The sequence below is a fragment of the Guillardia theta genome (genome assembly GCF_000315625.1).
Source record: "Guillardia theta CCMP2712 unplaced genomic scaffold GUITHscaffold_8, whole genome shotgun sequence".
NCBI lineage: Eukaryota > Cryptophyceae > Pyrenomonadales > Geminigeraceae > Guillardia > Guillardia theta.
Window position 1 is genome coordinate 473,104 of NW_005434666.1, and position 17,349 is coordinate 490,452.

A 17,349-nucleotide genomic window follows, 5' to 3' on the forward strand; every position below is an offset into this window, starting at 1 on the left:
AAGGGGTGCAGATGCGGTCAGCCTTTCTTATGTGCTACTCAAATGTGTACTGAGATACGTTGTTCTAGACTACAAACGATGCCACTGAGCATTCCGACATTGAGGAACAGGTGAAGATCTGTGTTCTGCATTGCTGTTTGCCAAAGTAACCCTCTCCCCACCAGACCTTTTATTTCTCTACGGCTGCCAAAGGGACTCCACCTCCAGGTCGAGAGCCGTCGAGCTGATGCGAATCTCGTCCAGGGAGCCGATGAGGAAGTTGCCCGGGGAGCAGGCAGATCTGCTACACTCGAAACCCTGTTGCAAGATGAGTATGAACCTTCCGATCAGCAAGGAACGCTGCTCACCATCCCGACGGTCCACCGCCAACCCGCTACTTTAGGCGACACGAAGGGACAAGAGCCACTAGAGGACTCGCTGCATCCGCTGGTGTCGCCAGCATCTCCCCATCCTGCGAGGTTAGACCATCTGACTACAAGGATTTCAGATTCGAGCCTGCAATAGGTTTCAAATCGCTTACCTGGAAATGAATCTTCTCTTATCCATCTGAAATTTGACTTTCTTTCGGTTCTCCCAGTGCTTCTAATCGCAATGATGCATGGATCTAGATTCCCGAAAGAATTGCCCGGAGCTCCGTTGCATGTGCAAAGATCAGAATTCACAATCAACTTCGGATTTGAAGAATATCCTCGACCAGGGTTTGTGATTTTCACTTGTGAAATTTCACCCAGCGGTCCTACACTAGTCACAACGGCACTGAAATCATATCCCACAATGCATTGCCCGTCAACTCCGCAATCCGATGCATTCAAGCACGGTCGATTGTTGATTGTCGCAGATGCTGCTTTGCACTTCCCGCCTCCGACAGCACTGATGATCAAGCCTTGTGAGCACCCACTTGTCGTTCCGCTCCTCAACAAGATTCCATCACCAAATCCAGATCCTTGACTTCCTATTGTTCCCGACACATTCCCTGTCAAACAGACACCGCTGAGACAATCAGATCTTGTGATGGCTGCTCCGCTTGTGTCAAGACGATAGAGGCGAATCTCTCCGGCAATGCCACCGTCATAAGACACAGCCAAGTGATGCCAGTTCCCGGCACCATATGAATTTCTTCCGAATGCCAACAAGGTTTCGTTTGCAGTCCGCACCTGGAACGCGATATGGTTGTTTTCATTCTTGAAGAGGCTCATGGAATAGTTTCCAGCAGGATCGTGCCATGATAGTAACGTTTGATTTCCAGAGATGCTCTCGAAGTATACCGAAACCTCCCATGTGAATGCTCGAAACGTTCTTGAGTTCATTTCTGCATATGTTGTCGTCCTCAGATATTGTGATCCATTGAATACTAGAGCGAATTTATTGTTTTTGCAAAGCACTGCAAACGTATCATTTTGCGGAGCCCAATTAGTGTACAGTGGGGCGTAGTCGTAGAAAAAGAGGAGATCATTGTTTAGCGATTTTGTAACCAAATCACTCATTCCCAATGATCCTACTTTTCGAGTGTCTATTGAATATTGTCCACCAAGACGTTTGCTAACATCAGGTATCAAAGACAAGACTTGTTGAGTATCTAAACCATCTTCAAACCTCCAGAACGCTACGACAAGGGATGTGAATGCTACTACTGGACAGATACATGATGTTCCGTCGCCTTGCCAACCAGCCATGCAGCTTTTGCCTTGCGCACGAATCCCAACACTCATTCGTTGACGTGGGGATACTCCATATCCATTCTGATTGAAAGAAACACCTGTGAAATTCACGAAGGCTCCATCATTTCTGTTTGCCCGCGGCGAGTATGCATGTCTGAAGTATTGAGAGCTGGTATCTCTGCACCAATTTGAGCAGGATTTCCATCCAGTCTCGCAGACAGATGTTGATGTCAATCCTGACATGAAAAATCCAGTTGTGAATCCATTGGCACAAACGAGAAGCTGATACGGATTTTGTGCAAGATCGTTGTCGACCCGAAAGAAGGTCAGATTTCCGTATACATCAGCCACGGGATACATTCCCCAATAATCTGTGGAGGCAATGACAGGCTTGCGATTTACAGCCCAAAAATATGCATAATCCTCGCTCTCATAATTTTGGTCATCATTTTGAAGTCGGTAAAGAATTTCATTGAAGGGATAATCCCTACAATCCGATCTATATCCTGCACGTCCATATGGAAACCCAGCCACGTAGCCATATTCATTTGCGATGTCGACCTCGTTGTCATCAGTATAACACATCAACCATCCACCTCCTTCTGTGACTTGATCACAGTATCCGATGAAAACATTACCGTTTACTGGAGATTGGATCCAGTAATAACCTGACTGTGAATATCCGCTTTCTAGTAGAGTTAAGCACGAGCTTGCTGGTGTTGAGATGTCGTTGATGACGTTGGTTGAACCATACACAAAATCCGATATGGAATAAGTACTAATTCCTGGTTCAATGCTGACGGTGAAGGGAATCTCAACTGAAACGATACGAGAAGTCCCTGAATAATAGACAATCCTTCTGGACTCGCCACTGATTGTAATCTGAAAGAACTGATAGTAGTTTTCAACAGGTACTGCAGATACCTGAATGGCGATGGTGTAATTATCGTAAAATTGCGAAACAAAACCGCTTTCAAAATCTGCTCCATCAAAAGAATTGACCACATTTCTTCTGTAGATTTGAAACCGATGCACCACACCACCTCGAGTGTCTGAATTTGCATTAGATGAAAAGATCGTGTAGTTCATCTCCCCAAGAGGAGCTCCAGCAAACAAAACACCAGAGTCTGCAATACTGGCAGACATTCCTACAACACCACCAGCAACTGAATTGAATGGGATGTGAATTCCTCCAAACGTCCATAAGTCTTTTCGGATGACTTTGATCCTTTTTCCGTTGGAAAGATTTGCAGTTACTGAAAAGACGACTGACCTTGGAGACACATACAGAGTGTTGTTTAAGAAGTTAACATCGTTCACTTGAATTGCAGGATTTCTTCCTATCGAAAGTGTTCCACATGTGTCTGAAGGAAAAATATCAGAGGCTGTTGAAACAATTATGTATGAAGCATATGCGTCAAAGCTTTGTACCAAATATGTGTATATTTCGTGGCCAGATTTGAAATATACACCCACACCTCCCGAGCTTGGTAGATATCCTTGAACCTGGCTGAATACAAAGTGCGAATTGCTCTGATAGGAATCGACATCGGTGAACGGAGCCCCAGACACGATTGTAGACTCTCGCTGATCTATTTGAACAGATACTCCCAAATTTGAACCGAGGTTGCTTTCCCAAAAAGAATCCGAATTCTGAGTCAGAATTTGAGCTATCGTCCATACAGGGTATTCTCGATCTTCCACGATTCCTCTTTGTCTTTTGAAAACAAAGACTCCACCTGCATCGGTCAGGCGATTCTTCAGTCCATAGAAGGGCATGTCGTATTTCGGCACCCCAACGACTAGAAAGTGAGTAGCAACGGAGACTGAGTACCCTGTCAACGTCATCAGAATTAAAACCAAACATCCAATACTTTACCAAAGTGATCTTCAGCTTTAGGAATATTCGAGGTCAAAGTAGTCCGATAACCCCAATTATTTTGCAAAGTCTTCTCGCAGAAGCTATTGTGGATGAAATACTGGAGACCAGAGATCAAGGTGAATGTGAAAGAACTTGAAATAGTTACTATTGCGGTGCCACCATCTCCCCATCCTATACCACTTCCACCAGTGATGTGATAGTCTACGATTTGCCTCGATTCTCCATTGATTGTGATGATGTAACCGACATAAGAGGATTGATATATCCTTGGTTTGTTCAAGGGATCGCTTGCGCTGATTGTGCCTATGGTAACGCTTGTTCCTGCACACAGTCCGCAAGAGATGCTGCCTATTTCAATTACCGCGTAATCCTTCATGAAGACATGCACACATCCTATATTGCTCGACCCTGCCCATGGAACTCCAACGTACAAAACATCATCTTTGAGCGCTACGCTATACCCGAAATGATCGTAATTTGAAGCTGTGAGCTCTGAAGAAGTCAATATGTTGTTTATACTCATAGCGCTAGAAGCCCCAACTGTGTTCAAGGCAGATGAAGTAGAAGGAGCTTCCAAGATCTTGATTAAGATCCAACGATTTCTGGTAGCGTTTGTTGTCCTTTGAAACAGATATACTCTTCCAGATTGAACTAAGGGAGAATACCAGTTTGCACAACGCCCTTGACCATCAAAGGATGTGCAGTATGTATGCGATCCAGCCCAGGGAGCACCAACAGCCATCACATGAGTTGAATCCGACATTCTGGAGGTGGACAGGGAATACCCAAAGCCGTCGTTGCCACAATTATTCACACACAAAGGCTTCCCTAAGATCACGTATTGGCTCGTGGAGTCCGGCAAAATTGTCCATGATGAGGAAACGGTCGCAATCCGATATCGGCCATCATATGCTGTGATATATCTTGCTTGTCCGGTTCCCTTCCCTTGGATGATTCTGATCACACACTTTAAGAATATGTTATCAACAGTAGGCGAATCCTTGGAAAGGTCGATCGATTGGTAGTCTTTGACTGCCTGTCGAATTTCAGCTCCAACGTATTCTGCAGCTTTGACATTTGAAACTTGAAGGACATTAGTGAAAAAGTTGACGTCATTAACGTAGATTCCGGTATTGGAATCGGTGGCCAAGTACCGTTTCCTTTGCCATACGGAGAGAACAAACAATGAATTTGTAGTTGGCAATGAGCTGAAAGTAGATGAAGTAGTCATTGCTCTTGAGCTTGAATAAGAATCAACCAGCAAAGATTGCACGTCCGATGTCGTACCTATGTTTCCATCAAGGTCTACAGTCAGGCTCCAGCCAACGTAATATCCGGAAATATCTGATGCACTGTCAGGTAAAACGAAGCTACTCTGACTATTTACTTGTACAAACGATCCCCAAAGCTCTGCTTGAAAGAGTGAAATAGCACTTTTAACGGTCAATGACGAAGATCCAGAGTCTGCAGCATATCCCAGCGCAGCTTGAGTGGTAGATTGTCCAGATATGCTGGCAAGAATTCGAGTTTTTCCTCCTGGAACTCGAGATGAAGTGACGTACTCGTATTCGAAGCAAGATGTCATTGGAGGATTCACTGAGAACAATGGAGCTTTGTACAAAACTGTCCCTAAACCGCAATTTGACGTCACAGTAGATGACACTATGTAGACTGTGTCGCCAGTGCTTGAATATTGATAGCTATTGCCCGCATTTGGGTAGCAAGAACCAATCGTGTATGAATTCAACACGGCGATCGCAGCGTTAGAGGAGCAAATGATATAAAATCGAACATCTGTTGAATCTCCTTGACTATATGGTTGCGATCCACCGGCATATTGAGCCCCAAAAAGTGCAGCAGCAGAAGATACACAAATTTGATTGTTTCCAGGGTAAAGTCTGAGCTTCAAGTATGCTCCCGTAGAATAATCAGCTACATGACTGCTGCCCGAATTCACGAAATCATAATGAACCCCACCTTGACCACAAGACGTGCTTTGTGCAGTCAGCTTTTCAACTTGAGGAACTTCGTAAGATGTGTCGTTGTTAGATAGTTGAGATATGACTGTTTCGCCGACACCTGCAAAGAAACGTATGCTGGAATTCGCATACAGAGCACCCAAACTAGAATCAACATTCACTATTACAATATTTTGGTTTTGACCAACAGATATGATTCCTGATGTTCCAGACCCCAACAAGTTCGTTACAGACTCGACGTAGATTGTAGTGTCCCCGACGTTTAGGTTGGAAGTCAAATATGTCATCAAATACCCTTTCGGTCGTGCAAAGACATAGACTGCTCCAGCATTGTAATTAGTTTGACCTGAAAAGGTCTGTCGAGGATACGGGGGATAATTTACGTTGGTTTTGCCAGGAGCTCCGACAACAATTTCCATGGAGGCATACTCTGTTGGATCGTCGGTGCTCAGATTTAATGACGATATTGAAGTACCTGTAATAATTTCTCAGCAGCTTCATGTGTAAACCATTCATTCGCATACCAAAAAAATCATTTTCAGAGGGATCATTTGCCACCAACTTCGTCAATTGTCGGTAGGACAGGTTACGTTGATTCTCAAGTAAGTATGCCGCTCCTGCGTTGGAAGCAGTTGAAACAAGACTGTTTGGTGCTCCTACTATGCAGAATCCTGAGTCAGAGGTCACATGGACAGAGGTACCTGTTGAATCATCAAATCGTGGCAATGCAAGTTATAGATCACCATATTTATAACCAGACTTGACATCAGAAGCAGTGAACGAGGTCTCCAAAGGTTTTGGTGCTGATTGCCTACTAGTTGGATGCACAACAACCAGACTGACTGATCCAATATCCGATTGGTCAGAATCTGCAAAAGGAGCTCCTATCAAAACAGTATTTCCATGAATCTTTGCTGAAGCTCCAAAATTTGGAGATGGAGAATTGCTCACGATGGTATTCGCCGTGTAATAAGGAACTTCATGTTGTACCTGAGCACCGTTCTGATGTGAACCATATCCGTCTGACCAATAATTCAGTACATTGAATTGTCCAATATTTGTAGGATATTGATAAGGTCCATTGCCAATGGAAGGCTGTTGAAGCTTTTTCAACAGTCCCCAATTGTTCAGTCCACCATAATTTCTCGAAAACAAAAATCCAGCCCCATCATTTGTTTTCAAATCTGTCACCAAGAGATAAGATTTATCAAGTGCAACTTGGAATCCAAAATAAGTTGCAGGGCTGGCCACTGGAGGGTCAATCACTTTGGAAACCTGCCAGAGACTTGAAATTGTCCCGTTGAATACATCGTCGAGATATTTCTCGAATATGTAAACCCGTCCAGTTCCTGAATTGAACCCAAAAGATCCGACTGCAGCAACATTATTGGAAATATCTACTGAATATCCAAAGTAATCTCCAGCAGTGCTGCTGTATTGATGCTCTGTACATGAAGGTGGGTTAGAACAGAGTGTAGCTTCTCTGTTGCAAACCCATTGCCACTCTGTGGTATCATGATTTCCATTTGCTTCAGTGCAAGTACCTGCTGAGCAGTCTATTGGATACCTGTTGAAGAATGATACCACACCATTTGTGGATGGGCTCCCATAACACCCAATTATGATGTCATCTTCAGATATTGCAACACTCCAACCTTGAAAAGGAATGCAAGTAAGAAACGAATCACATTTTGAGTTCTATTTTACCACAGTGTTGATATGCAGTATCGACAGGAATCCAGGTTTTGAATAATTGATAATTTTCAGATGTATCTTTGTCATACAAAAAAGCTGCTCCACTCTCAATTGAATTAACAGTTCTGCTTTTGTATGCTCCTATGATCAAATAGTCAGCACTCAATGCAACCGAACAGCCCCACTCATATATCCTCAGTGATGGGACAGCGACTGAAGTACAAGTAGTTAATGGAGAACAGAGATTTTCCCTCCAAAGATTCGTGCTGTATTGCCCTGGCCATTCCACAACTTGAAAAAGTCCCCATGCATCTTGTGAAAACGAACCCTGGGAAGTGCAATACTTTCCATTTGAACTTGAACAGTCGGCGATGTTCTGTCGATGAACATACACATCCCGATTGCCTCGTCTACCCACGACTAGCGTGTCAGCAAGCATCGCTACACTAAATCCATAGAAGAAATCTTCAGCCCATGATGGTAACACGACAGTGGTTGACAAATTCCATATATCTGTATAATATTTTCCCCCTGACAAGATATTTCTTTCATAGATGTAGACGTTGTTACTTCGCTGGGAGACATATTGAGGGGAATACTGCATTTTTACAATTCAGACAATGCAAACTTTTCAAACGCTTCAATACCTGAAATAATCCTTTTTCTGGTTGCCAAGACGAAATACCATACACCTCTGGATATCGAAAGGAATCAGCTCTGTATTCGTGAAGCTTTTCAAAATTACCAATCTCGTCCAGGTACCAATCAGTAGCGATTCCTGTTGCCCATGATGCATCTCCAAGGCCTGTATAACCATATGTACCAACTAATCCTGATCGATTCGATATATCGATATTCAAGGCAAAATCTGTATACGGTGGAAACCCCCCTTGACCTAGGGCACCAAAGGCTGGCCCACTCGAACTGAGTTCAATGTAATTAGTCCCAAATCAAATCATCAAGATCATTCCAGACCTGCACACATATATTTCTTGGCCTTCACCTGAGTTTGAATATTGATCTGCAACATTTGTTCCATCATACATGAGCCGAAATAAGCTTGCAAAACTATCTGAAACATGAGCGCATACACTTCTGCAAGTGTTGCTAGCACAACACAAGCAATTACCTGTCAAATCAAAAGTTATCTCCAAAGCTTCAAAAATCAGACTTTACTTTGAGAGCAATTGCAGGTCTGAGAACAGGATCCAAAACAGTTGGTGCCTCCACAACTTGCGCAACATCCACATTGACTGTAACTTGCACAAGAAGCATCTGTAGGAAATGTTCATGGAAAATCGATGCATATCAGCGACAAGAACCTGATGTGCAGGTAGACCACCAGTTACAAGCATACGTCCCTCCAGACCCACCATTTGAAGAATCAGCACATCGCAAATGGGCAGACTGCAACCAGGATTGGGACGTGTAACCCCCGAAGACATATGTTCCTCTCGGAGCTCCATTCCAATAATGCCATGAGTACGCCACGACAATCGTAACAGTTGCTGACATCCTGCTCTGGAAAGCTGAATTGCTAAATCCATCCCTTGTTCCCGAATACAGCAAATTCCATTTGTAATTGCCTGACAAGTCCCTTAACTCTGGAAAAAGGATGCATGCATTACCTACCATACCACTCCACGAGCTGTCCAGCCATTCTTGCGTCGAGAATACATCCACCGTTGCATGTTGCTTTGGATCCAAAAGAGCCAACAGCAATTCTGTCCGGGCCAATCGCTAAAGAATGTTGGGATCCTGAACGAATTAAATCAACTTTCGGACAGACTTAAAATTATGCATACCAAAGTAAGTACTTTCATTTACAGTTGATTGGGACGGAAAGATTATTTTTTCGAAATCTGAGGTGTCTTCGATTATCTGTCCATCAGAACATTTTAAGCTGATTATGAAGCAAAATACTCTGACTTCAAAGATGAACTTGAGCAAGCTCAGGTTGCACCTCATTTTAGCTAGACTCAGAGGTGGAAATCATATAACTCGTAGTTCATATCAAAGCAGTGAATCGATCTCAGGCGATTTTTGTATGTTGAGAATCTTACAGTGATGCTTTCATGAATAATGCAAAACTTTGGTATCGATCCCAAATCTTTTCAATGCTTCTCCCACACCGGATTCTGGCGTCAATAATTCACCTTATCAGGGAAGTAGCATTTCCAAGTTGGTGGCTCGGATCAACTGATCGCTTTCTGGATGCCTGACAGTGCTCGTGCGCAAGAAGGGCACCATGCATTGCCTCGACATTTTGGAGAGAATGCCATGACCCGGCCGGTTTTATCGGATCATTGGATAGGGCCGGGAGAAGCCCGCCTCATCAAGCTCTCAGTACCGGGACTCGGATTCGGAAGCGGGATGTCCGGGCCCGGGCAACAGCAAAGATGAGGGGAGGTTCCTCTTCTTCACCTGCGACCAGTCATGCCAGGTCTGATGGACCATCGATAGCAGAGGCGAGTTTCGTGATGGAATGTGGCTGCCTTGTATTCGGAGTTTCATACGGTTTGCCGTGCTCCTTTCAATCCTGGAGGGAATAGCTTGCGTTTGTTTTGTTAGTCACGACGTAGAAGAATTCAAGATAATTCTCAGCCAACATCCAACGTCTCCAAGAGCGTGGGAGTTTTTGGGTGATGCCTTGATAAGCCATGAATGCATGACAGAAGCGCTACTAGCATTCGAGATATCAAATCGAATATACAGATCTTGCATGTGCTCCAGATCTGAGATAGCTGACGAGGCAACTGCAAGGACGGGAAGCAAGTATCTATCATTGTTGCGGGAGTTCCAAAGGACCGCGAACAACTCGTGCTGCAATGCATCAGTCATTATTGAACAGGGAGGTAATGATCCCGTTTTGATAGACGGTCACTTCAATGATGGTGGACTAGAACTTGCTAGAATCGAGGCTTCAGATGCATGTCCATTGTATTTCGGCCAGTGCCAACAAAAAAATCCGTTTCTGATTGAACAGCAAGACTTTTTTCTCCATCAGATATTTGGGAACAGAAGGAATGGAATTTTTGTTGACGTAGGATCCACAGATGGGTTTTCTTTCAGCAATACATTTTTCTTCGAGCAACAACTCAACTGGACGGGGTTGTGTTTTGAACCAAACAAGAACACGTATGATACACTAAAAAGAGTGCGTAGCCGTTCGAAATGCTACAATGCCTGTGTTGGAAACGCAACAGGAGTTAAAAAATTCCTGCAATGCACTGGGTACACGAGGATGCTTTCTGGGTTGCTTGAATGTATGTCGGATGATCACATTAGAAGGATAAATCGCGAGATCAATACTTTCGGTGGATCGAAAAGCATAGTAGATGTGAATGTAGTGACTCTTGCAGACATTTTTCGACAGCAAAGTTTGGAGAAAGTTGACCTGTTGAGCATTGATACTGAGGGAGCTGAAATACATGTTTTGCGTGGAATCGACTGGAGTCTGATAACCATTTCCATAATTATACTGGAAATGCTAGACAGAAATAGCCAAGAATCACAAGAAATTATCGATTTTCTCCTTGAACGCGGATATACACAGGTTGGATATGTTTGCCAAGATGTTGTTTTCAGGTAACTCTTGTGTGGGCTTCGTACACAACGACATTTTGACTTGTTTCAGGCACTCTGAATTTCAAGACGCGTCAGATTTGAAAAGGTCTTGCGTTCCTGAGGATCTTTAGTTGTAGGCAGAATTCTTTCAATCAATCATCACACATTTTCGACCTCAGCGTCAGCTTACGCTCAGGCATATTATTTGAAATTGCATTAGTCACGTCTGTTGAACCTGTATGCAAACTTTACTTTAGTAACTTGAAAAACGATTGTGCTTCACATGCTGTTTATGATTATGTTTTCCAAACTTTTCATTGAGATTAGTTTTCACGTAACATCGCAGTGATAACATTCATGAAGGGATTAAACAATCGGCGGTCTACAAAGAATAAGAATGGTTCTAAAGCATAAACAGCAAGAACATGATCAATATTCCTAAAGCTCCATGTTACGATTGTAGGAGCACTTTTTGAAGCGTTGGATTTTCCAGGAACAATTTGGCAGTGTTGAGCACACTGATTCACGCACTTTAACTTCTCACAATCGTCGCGGAACCTGATTACAAACGAATCCAAGCCCCTCAAGACCATATCAAGAATGCTGTCAAGTGTTGAAGAGTTATGATTCGTTGGCGCTGTCAACTTTCGGCTGGTGGGTTCATTCGATTTGCAGTGTTCATCAAACGAGATTTCATCAAAATTACTTCTGTTGAGATTCTGAGGCTTTATGGTATCCTGGATGGCAGAAACCATCCTGATATTCCAGTCATCTGGGCTGATCTCACTTTCTTCAGAGGTTAGCGATCTCAGATCTGTGTCTGCCGCGCTCTGAGCTGGAGAATCATTCAAGTTCAGAAGCAGTCTGCATGGAGACTCATCGAATTGATCCGAAGGTTTTGGAAGAAGCGGTGACAACTCTCTACCACTTTCAGCATCCACAAAGAAATCTTCTTTGTCGATCTTTTGTCCATCGTCTATGCATCTCTGCATCATGCTGATCTTGTGAAGCATAATGAACTCCGCATCTCCAATCTCCATGTTCAATTTGCCCTGTACTACCCACCCATCTTCCCACTTTACCACCCCTGCCGACAACGTCTACCGTTGAGCAAGCGGCAATTTCAAAACAACCTAATCATTGGAGCTTATTTTTAATCAAATTTTAGTCTACTAGTTCACGCCGCGGGCCGAGCCGGCCCTGGCAGCGGCCGCCGACTCCGCCGAGACTCCGACGCTGTACTAGAGTCACTGAGTCACATGGTCACCGGGTCGCCAGGCTGAGGCCCCGGCAGGCGGCCCGGCCGGATAGAAGCGGCGGCTTCTTAAATTGATCAAAGTAACTTAGTAAGTCGCAGCCAAATAAAGTTCGTCAGACAGAGAGTCGTGCAGGATCATTCATTATCCAATCAGTGCCGTACTAGACTTTAGAAGAAGTTACAATTTCTACCGTAGTTCCCACGGGTCCCCACAACATAGAGTCGACTTCCTCTTCATTCAAGTTGATCACGCTGCAAGTTTCGAGCAGAAAAAACTGGATGAGAAGTCGCACCGCAAAGGAAAAGATTGCTTCACCTCTTGCCATCGATTAGATGCACTTGATCTCCTAGCCTGATGAATCTTTCGTCGCCTCTCATCCTCACCTGCCGTGTATTTTTTCAGCTACTATGAATCCACAACCTGTAAGAAGATGCATGGAAACCATCATTTTCTAGAAGCAGTAACTAAAAAGCTCAAAAACCATGTACAGAGTATTTGAATCTCAGAGTCCCAAGAATTCAAGCCCAATACCTGAGGAAATATGTTCGAGATCAAATATTTCTTGTTTTTTCTGGACAAGACAAGACCCACAACACCAACTGAATCCCTGCAAACATGATTTTTTGTCAGTAGCAGGAAAGCTGCAGAAATAAATGACCTTGTCATTGATAACTTTCTAATGCAGAAGTTTCGTTCTGCTACCACACTCACAACTTGACTGGGAGCAAATGTGAAAATTCGAACATTATTCCATTCAAGCCTCACTTTGTTCTTGCTTGTCTGTACGTGATGGAAATCTTAGATCCTTTTTCACCAGCAACGAAAGCGGCAATCTCTGCTGATCCCATTTCGGATACAGCACGTCCGTCAAATTGTGTGATTTCGTCGCCCTTCTTGATGAGATTCCTCAGCGAACTCAGCGATGCAACATCCGACACCACAAGCTTCTTGATGCGGCGAGTTTTGGATGATGACTCAACTTCATCCATGGCAAGCCCGAGTCCAAAAGACGAAGACAAGCAAGTAGTTTCAACAAAGTCATTCCTCGAAATCAGCAAAGAGAGCGAACTTCCAGTCTGCCCTTTCAGCATGTTTTCAACTACTTCGGCATCCAGAAATTCGATCCTAGGACGGAACATTGTCAAGAAAAAACTTGTCGTCTGCGAGATTGAGAGCGACCTGTTACCATCAATCGAGTGTACATAGTCTCCCGCCTCAACAATTTGCTCCGTCATCGTCTAAGCACGATATCAATTTCACAATCAATGCGGCAAGACTTGGAATGAGAGATAAGAAATAAGGTTGAGGAAATTATTTTGGATTGTGATCTAAGGATGAAAATACTACAATACTTACTGATCGAGCAACCGAATGGATGTAATACGGCCTCCCGGGAACTTTTTTCAAATTTAATCCTACTTTTCCGTTCACCCTTGCAAAGAAAAGTCAGGCAAATCATCTTGCAATGTGTTCGTGAAACCTTTTTAATTCGATCGCCTCCATGTTTGCTTCCTGGATTCACAAAATTCTCAGTTCGTGATTGATGGCATTCGAATGTACCTGAGCCCCTATGCCACATTTGGAACCGACTGTCTCTGGTTGCTCCCTCATCCGCTGTGACGCCTCCCCGCTGTGTTCTGATGTTTTTGTATCGTTTGATTCAACTGAGTGCATATTGTCTTTTGGTGATACTTGTTCGCCCTCGTTGTTTTGTTCCTGGAAAGCTCCATTCGAGCTACGTTTGCCTGAGCCCTGCCTCTTTTCTCCTTCATTTCCATCTGAACCGTGGCTGGTCCTATCCTTTTCAACCTGGGAGAAGCTCTGCAAGCTAACTTCCATTTTTGTATTCATCAATGCCCGATATTCTTTCGGGAACTCCACCATGCTTGGCCTTTGTGAGAACTCCACGCTAACGGGTTCTTCAGTGCTGCCCTGAACCATCCTTGTTGGGATGGCAGGAGGATCTGCCATCTCCCCTTGTAAAACAGATTACTGTACCTTAGGTGGTAGTCTGAGCAAGAAGAAGTGCCGCTTAGACCAGGATAAATGTCAGAAATCACGAGATACATGAATCAAGTGTCATATGTTCAGTTTCACGAATCTGCAAGCGTACACTGATTTCTTCTAATCCCATGTATTCTGCCTCAAAGAAGGTGAAGGATAGCGTCCTACATCAATGCCCTCTATATTTCCAGCCATCACCTTCTCTCTCTACCTTTCTCCTTCCCCATCCCTCCCTCACATTCTCGAATGACCACATAGAGAGCCGCTATTAACAGAGCGGGGGTACGCAGAGGGGCCAGCAGGGGGGTACGCCAGGGGGTACGCCGGATGTACGCTGGCAGGAAGGCAGGGAGTCGCATGATATCGTTTTTTAGCATCGGAAGGTCTGGAAGCAACGGGCGAACATGGTGAGAGCGCGGGAGAAGAGTGAACGAAAGATTGGAGAAGATCGATATGGCCATGATGGCATCCATGATGCTTGTGTGAATGATCAATCGAATCTAGAGTTGAGACATGTTAAGGTTTCAATATCTTCATCATGAATCCTTATTCGCTTGATGGAGTGATACTTGTTGAACTTGAATTTAGATCGCCAAAATTCAGGATGATCTATATTCGTTGACTTGTAAGCAGTACAAACCTGGCGGGAAATCCACAGCTATTATTTCCGAAGGCCGAAAGAAGGTTCATACAGCTTGGGAGGATGGATTTGAGCAAGTATACAATTCCTGCATTGCGTTTTTTTGTCCACCATATCTGAGCTTGATCACATTAAAATTAGGTTGAAGAGTACGATTTGACAACAGACCAGCTGCTTTTGCGTAAGGTTGAAAGCTCTATCAGCGTTAGCACCCCTACGTATACATGCTGATTCGCAACAGGTTCGGCAAGAGGCCCCGACTGGGCGAGAAGCCAAATGGGTTGTTGAGGTTGGCGAGGCAAACGAAGCTAATGCACAAGGTCAACCATGATCATGAACTCTCATAGCTCTTGCATAAAAGTATTGTTCCTTCAGGCGAAGGCCTGACGATTTCGGCAAGCAGCGATCAGCCTATTATGGTTAGGAGGGATACAAAAGAAAACTTCCAGTGGAGAGTACGCAATATCCCTTATCCACTGGAGGTCTACCAAATTACGGTAGATGAGAATGCAAATCAAATCATTGTGCGCACAAGCAACAAGAAGTGGTTCAAGCGGATAAGCGTCCCTGATATGGACCGAATGCACCTGAAGCTGGTGCAGAGTAACGTAAGTACATGAATTTCTCGACTATTTCTTCTCAGCCCGTGATTCCGAGATCCGTGATTCCCCAGGTGTCGTTTACTCATGCTAATCGGACTCTTGTCATTTCTTATGCAAAACCAGCAAGCATTTTGGAGGTGTGTGTTTGACTTCAACTCCTCAATGTGTTTGTGAGAATCGCTCATCCAGGCGGAAGCGGCTCGTCGCCAGGAAAGAGCTACGATGAAGTGTGGAGCAAATGAGGGAGATATTGATTGCAAGCAGCAATAGACAGAAAAACGAATGCTTTCGCTTACCTAAACTAGGCTACAGCCGCTGAACTTCCAGTACCGTCCTGTCACCCGACCGTACGGAACGACGCGCCGACATCAGACAAGGTGATCTGATCGGACTGAGGTCGGGCACTCAGTCCCGCAACGGGCCGGGCGGCTCACCGGGCCAGCGGCCACGGTACTGCCGGGCTCATCAAGGTTGATTATTTTTTATTTTTTATTTTTAAAAAAGGAATGGGTGGGTGTGACCGAGGGATGAGGGGGGTAGGGTAGGGCCCAAACTCAGTTTTGTGAGAACCCCTGGCGTAGAGGTTGACGCATTAGGCTAAGTATGGGGGGTAGGGTACACAAGGGTTGCTGAGAGTTTTTGGAAGGGGAGCTGTCCATGAAGAATCAGTGCGAAAATGGCTAGATCCGTGAAGTCTAAACGGATGAGGGGCAGATGAGAAGAAAATGATCAGGAGAAGACACGAAGAGAGAGAAACAAAAAGATCTATCATCTCAAATCTGCTCGACTGATGGAGGCTACCTCCTTGAAGGGGAATCTTGACTGAGAGATTTGATGCAGCTTGGTACTCAAGTCGCACCAATTGCTGTTCTGCGATCATCTTTGCCTTGGGAAATTGCACACCCTTGAATCAGACAGAAAGCTGAACGCGAGCCATGTTGTATGTGAACAGGATCTGGTTTTAGGACTGTAACCACTTCTGTACCTGATTCTGGCTCAAGCATCATTCCAACAACTGAAACACAGTGTGAGATGCAAGTCGGTGCAGAGCTGACGACAAATCATTCGATAATGTCAGCTCTGTCTGAAGAAGAAGATTTCTATAGCTGCGATGAAGCAGGATCAACAGTCTCTTCTTCACTGCGGCGACATCGGAGCAGTGGTTTGAGCTCGCTTTCCAACTCTCCAATCACATCCCCGAGCCCGCACAGGGAACGCGAGCACACAGAGCGTGAGAGTGAAGTACCGAAACTATCGAGGAAGTTTGGCACCACGATATCAAGCTCTGATGAAGATGCACAAGATCAAGAAATGATGGGAGAAGGCAGAAATGTTCACAGCAGCGACGCGCTCGAAAACAATGTACGAATTCAAACAACTCTCAGATGTTCTTTTTGCTGATCAGTTCTGTTGCCATGTCAGAATTTTCGGATTTCGCTCATTCAACGCAGAAACAGTAATGGATCTCTTAAACATCTAGTTTGTGTCAGTAACTCACGTATTACAGGACGCCCTATCAGCATCATCGGCACTGAGGACTTCATGAACGAGGTGATTCCTAGTACGAGTCAAGGTGGCTCTTCTGGAAATGGCCTCGGGAGCATGTCTGAATACCATGAGAATTCTTCCGCCACTTCGAGGCAACATGAGCTAGGACATCCTCCAACAACATTCTCGTCGTCGAGTCAGAGTGCTTCTGGTCCTCAAAGTCTATTGCTGTCTTGACCTAGTTACCCTGACTGAAAGCTCTACCAGGGGTAGATGATCTCGTGAGTTGGGGTGTGCAGTCACGTGCTGAACGGAAAGCCGGGGCCTTGGAAGGAGAGGACTTGATTTTGAGGTAATTATCGCAGTCCGTTTGAAGTGAACCAGCTGACAGCGATCATTGCAGAAACGTGAAGGGTCACGAAGCGACAGGATCGCAACACTTCGAGATTCGGCACATCCGTAATGCATCAAATGACTCCACCGATAGCAAGAGGTGTCGGCTTGCTTCGGAACATGTTCTTTTTGTTGAGCTCTGTCCCAATCAGTTCTTCGCGATCAAGCTCTTCCAGCGCCTC

General features: G+C 44.6%; 3 protein-coding genes across 3 annotated transcripts; 1 reads left to right on the plus strand and 2 right to left on the minus strand.

The window, feature by feature from the left end:
• Positions 1 to 177: 177 nt before the first annotated feature.
• Positions 178 to 1,307, minus strand: GUITHDRAFT_101707 (hypothetical protein; the record flags this gene model as incomplete). Its single annotated transcript, XM_005839464.1, has 3 exons — positions 178 to 297; positions 348 to 472; positions 521 to 1,307. The coding sequence occupies 3 exons, from the start codon at positions 1,305 to 1,307 to the stop codon at positions 178 to 180; spliced, it is 1,032 nt and encodes a 343-aa protein (XP_005839521.1).
• An 11,494-nt stretch (positions 1,308 to 12,801) lies between these two features.
• GUITHDRAFT_101709 (hypothetical protein) lies at positions 12,802 to 13,924 on the minus strand (the record flags this gene model as incomplete). The annotated part of the gene is made up of 5 exons (XM_005839465.1): positions 12,802 to 13,165; positions 13,220 to 13,278; positions 13,397 to 13,472; positions 13,521 to 13,552; positions 13,601 to 13,924. The coding sequence occupies 5 exons, from the start codon at positions 13,922 to 13,924 to the stop codon at positions 12,802 to 12,804; spliced, it is 855 nt and encodes a 284-aa protein (XP_005839522.1).
• Positions 13,925 to 14,433: 509 nt separating this feature from the next.
• Positions 14,434 to 15,805, plus strand: GUITHDRAFT_84632 (hypothetical protein). The gene is made up of 7 exons (XM_005839466.1): positions 14,434 to 14,451; positions 14,678 to 14,761; positions 14,826 to 14,870; positions 14,926 to 15,004; positions 15,060 to 15,292; positions 15,358 to 15,423; positions 15,476 to 15,805. Exons 1-7 carry the CDS (start codon positions 14,449 to 14,451, stop codon positions 15,554 to 15,556), a joined length of 591 nt encoding a protein of 196 aa, XP_005839523.1. The 5' UTR covers positions 14,434 to 14,448; the 3' UTR covers positions 15,557 to 15,805.
• The last annotated feature ends 1,544 nt before the right edge of the window (positions 15,806 to 17,349 follow it).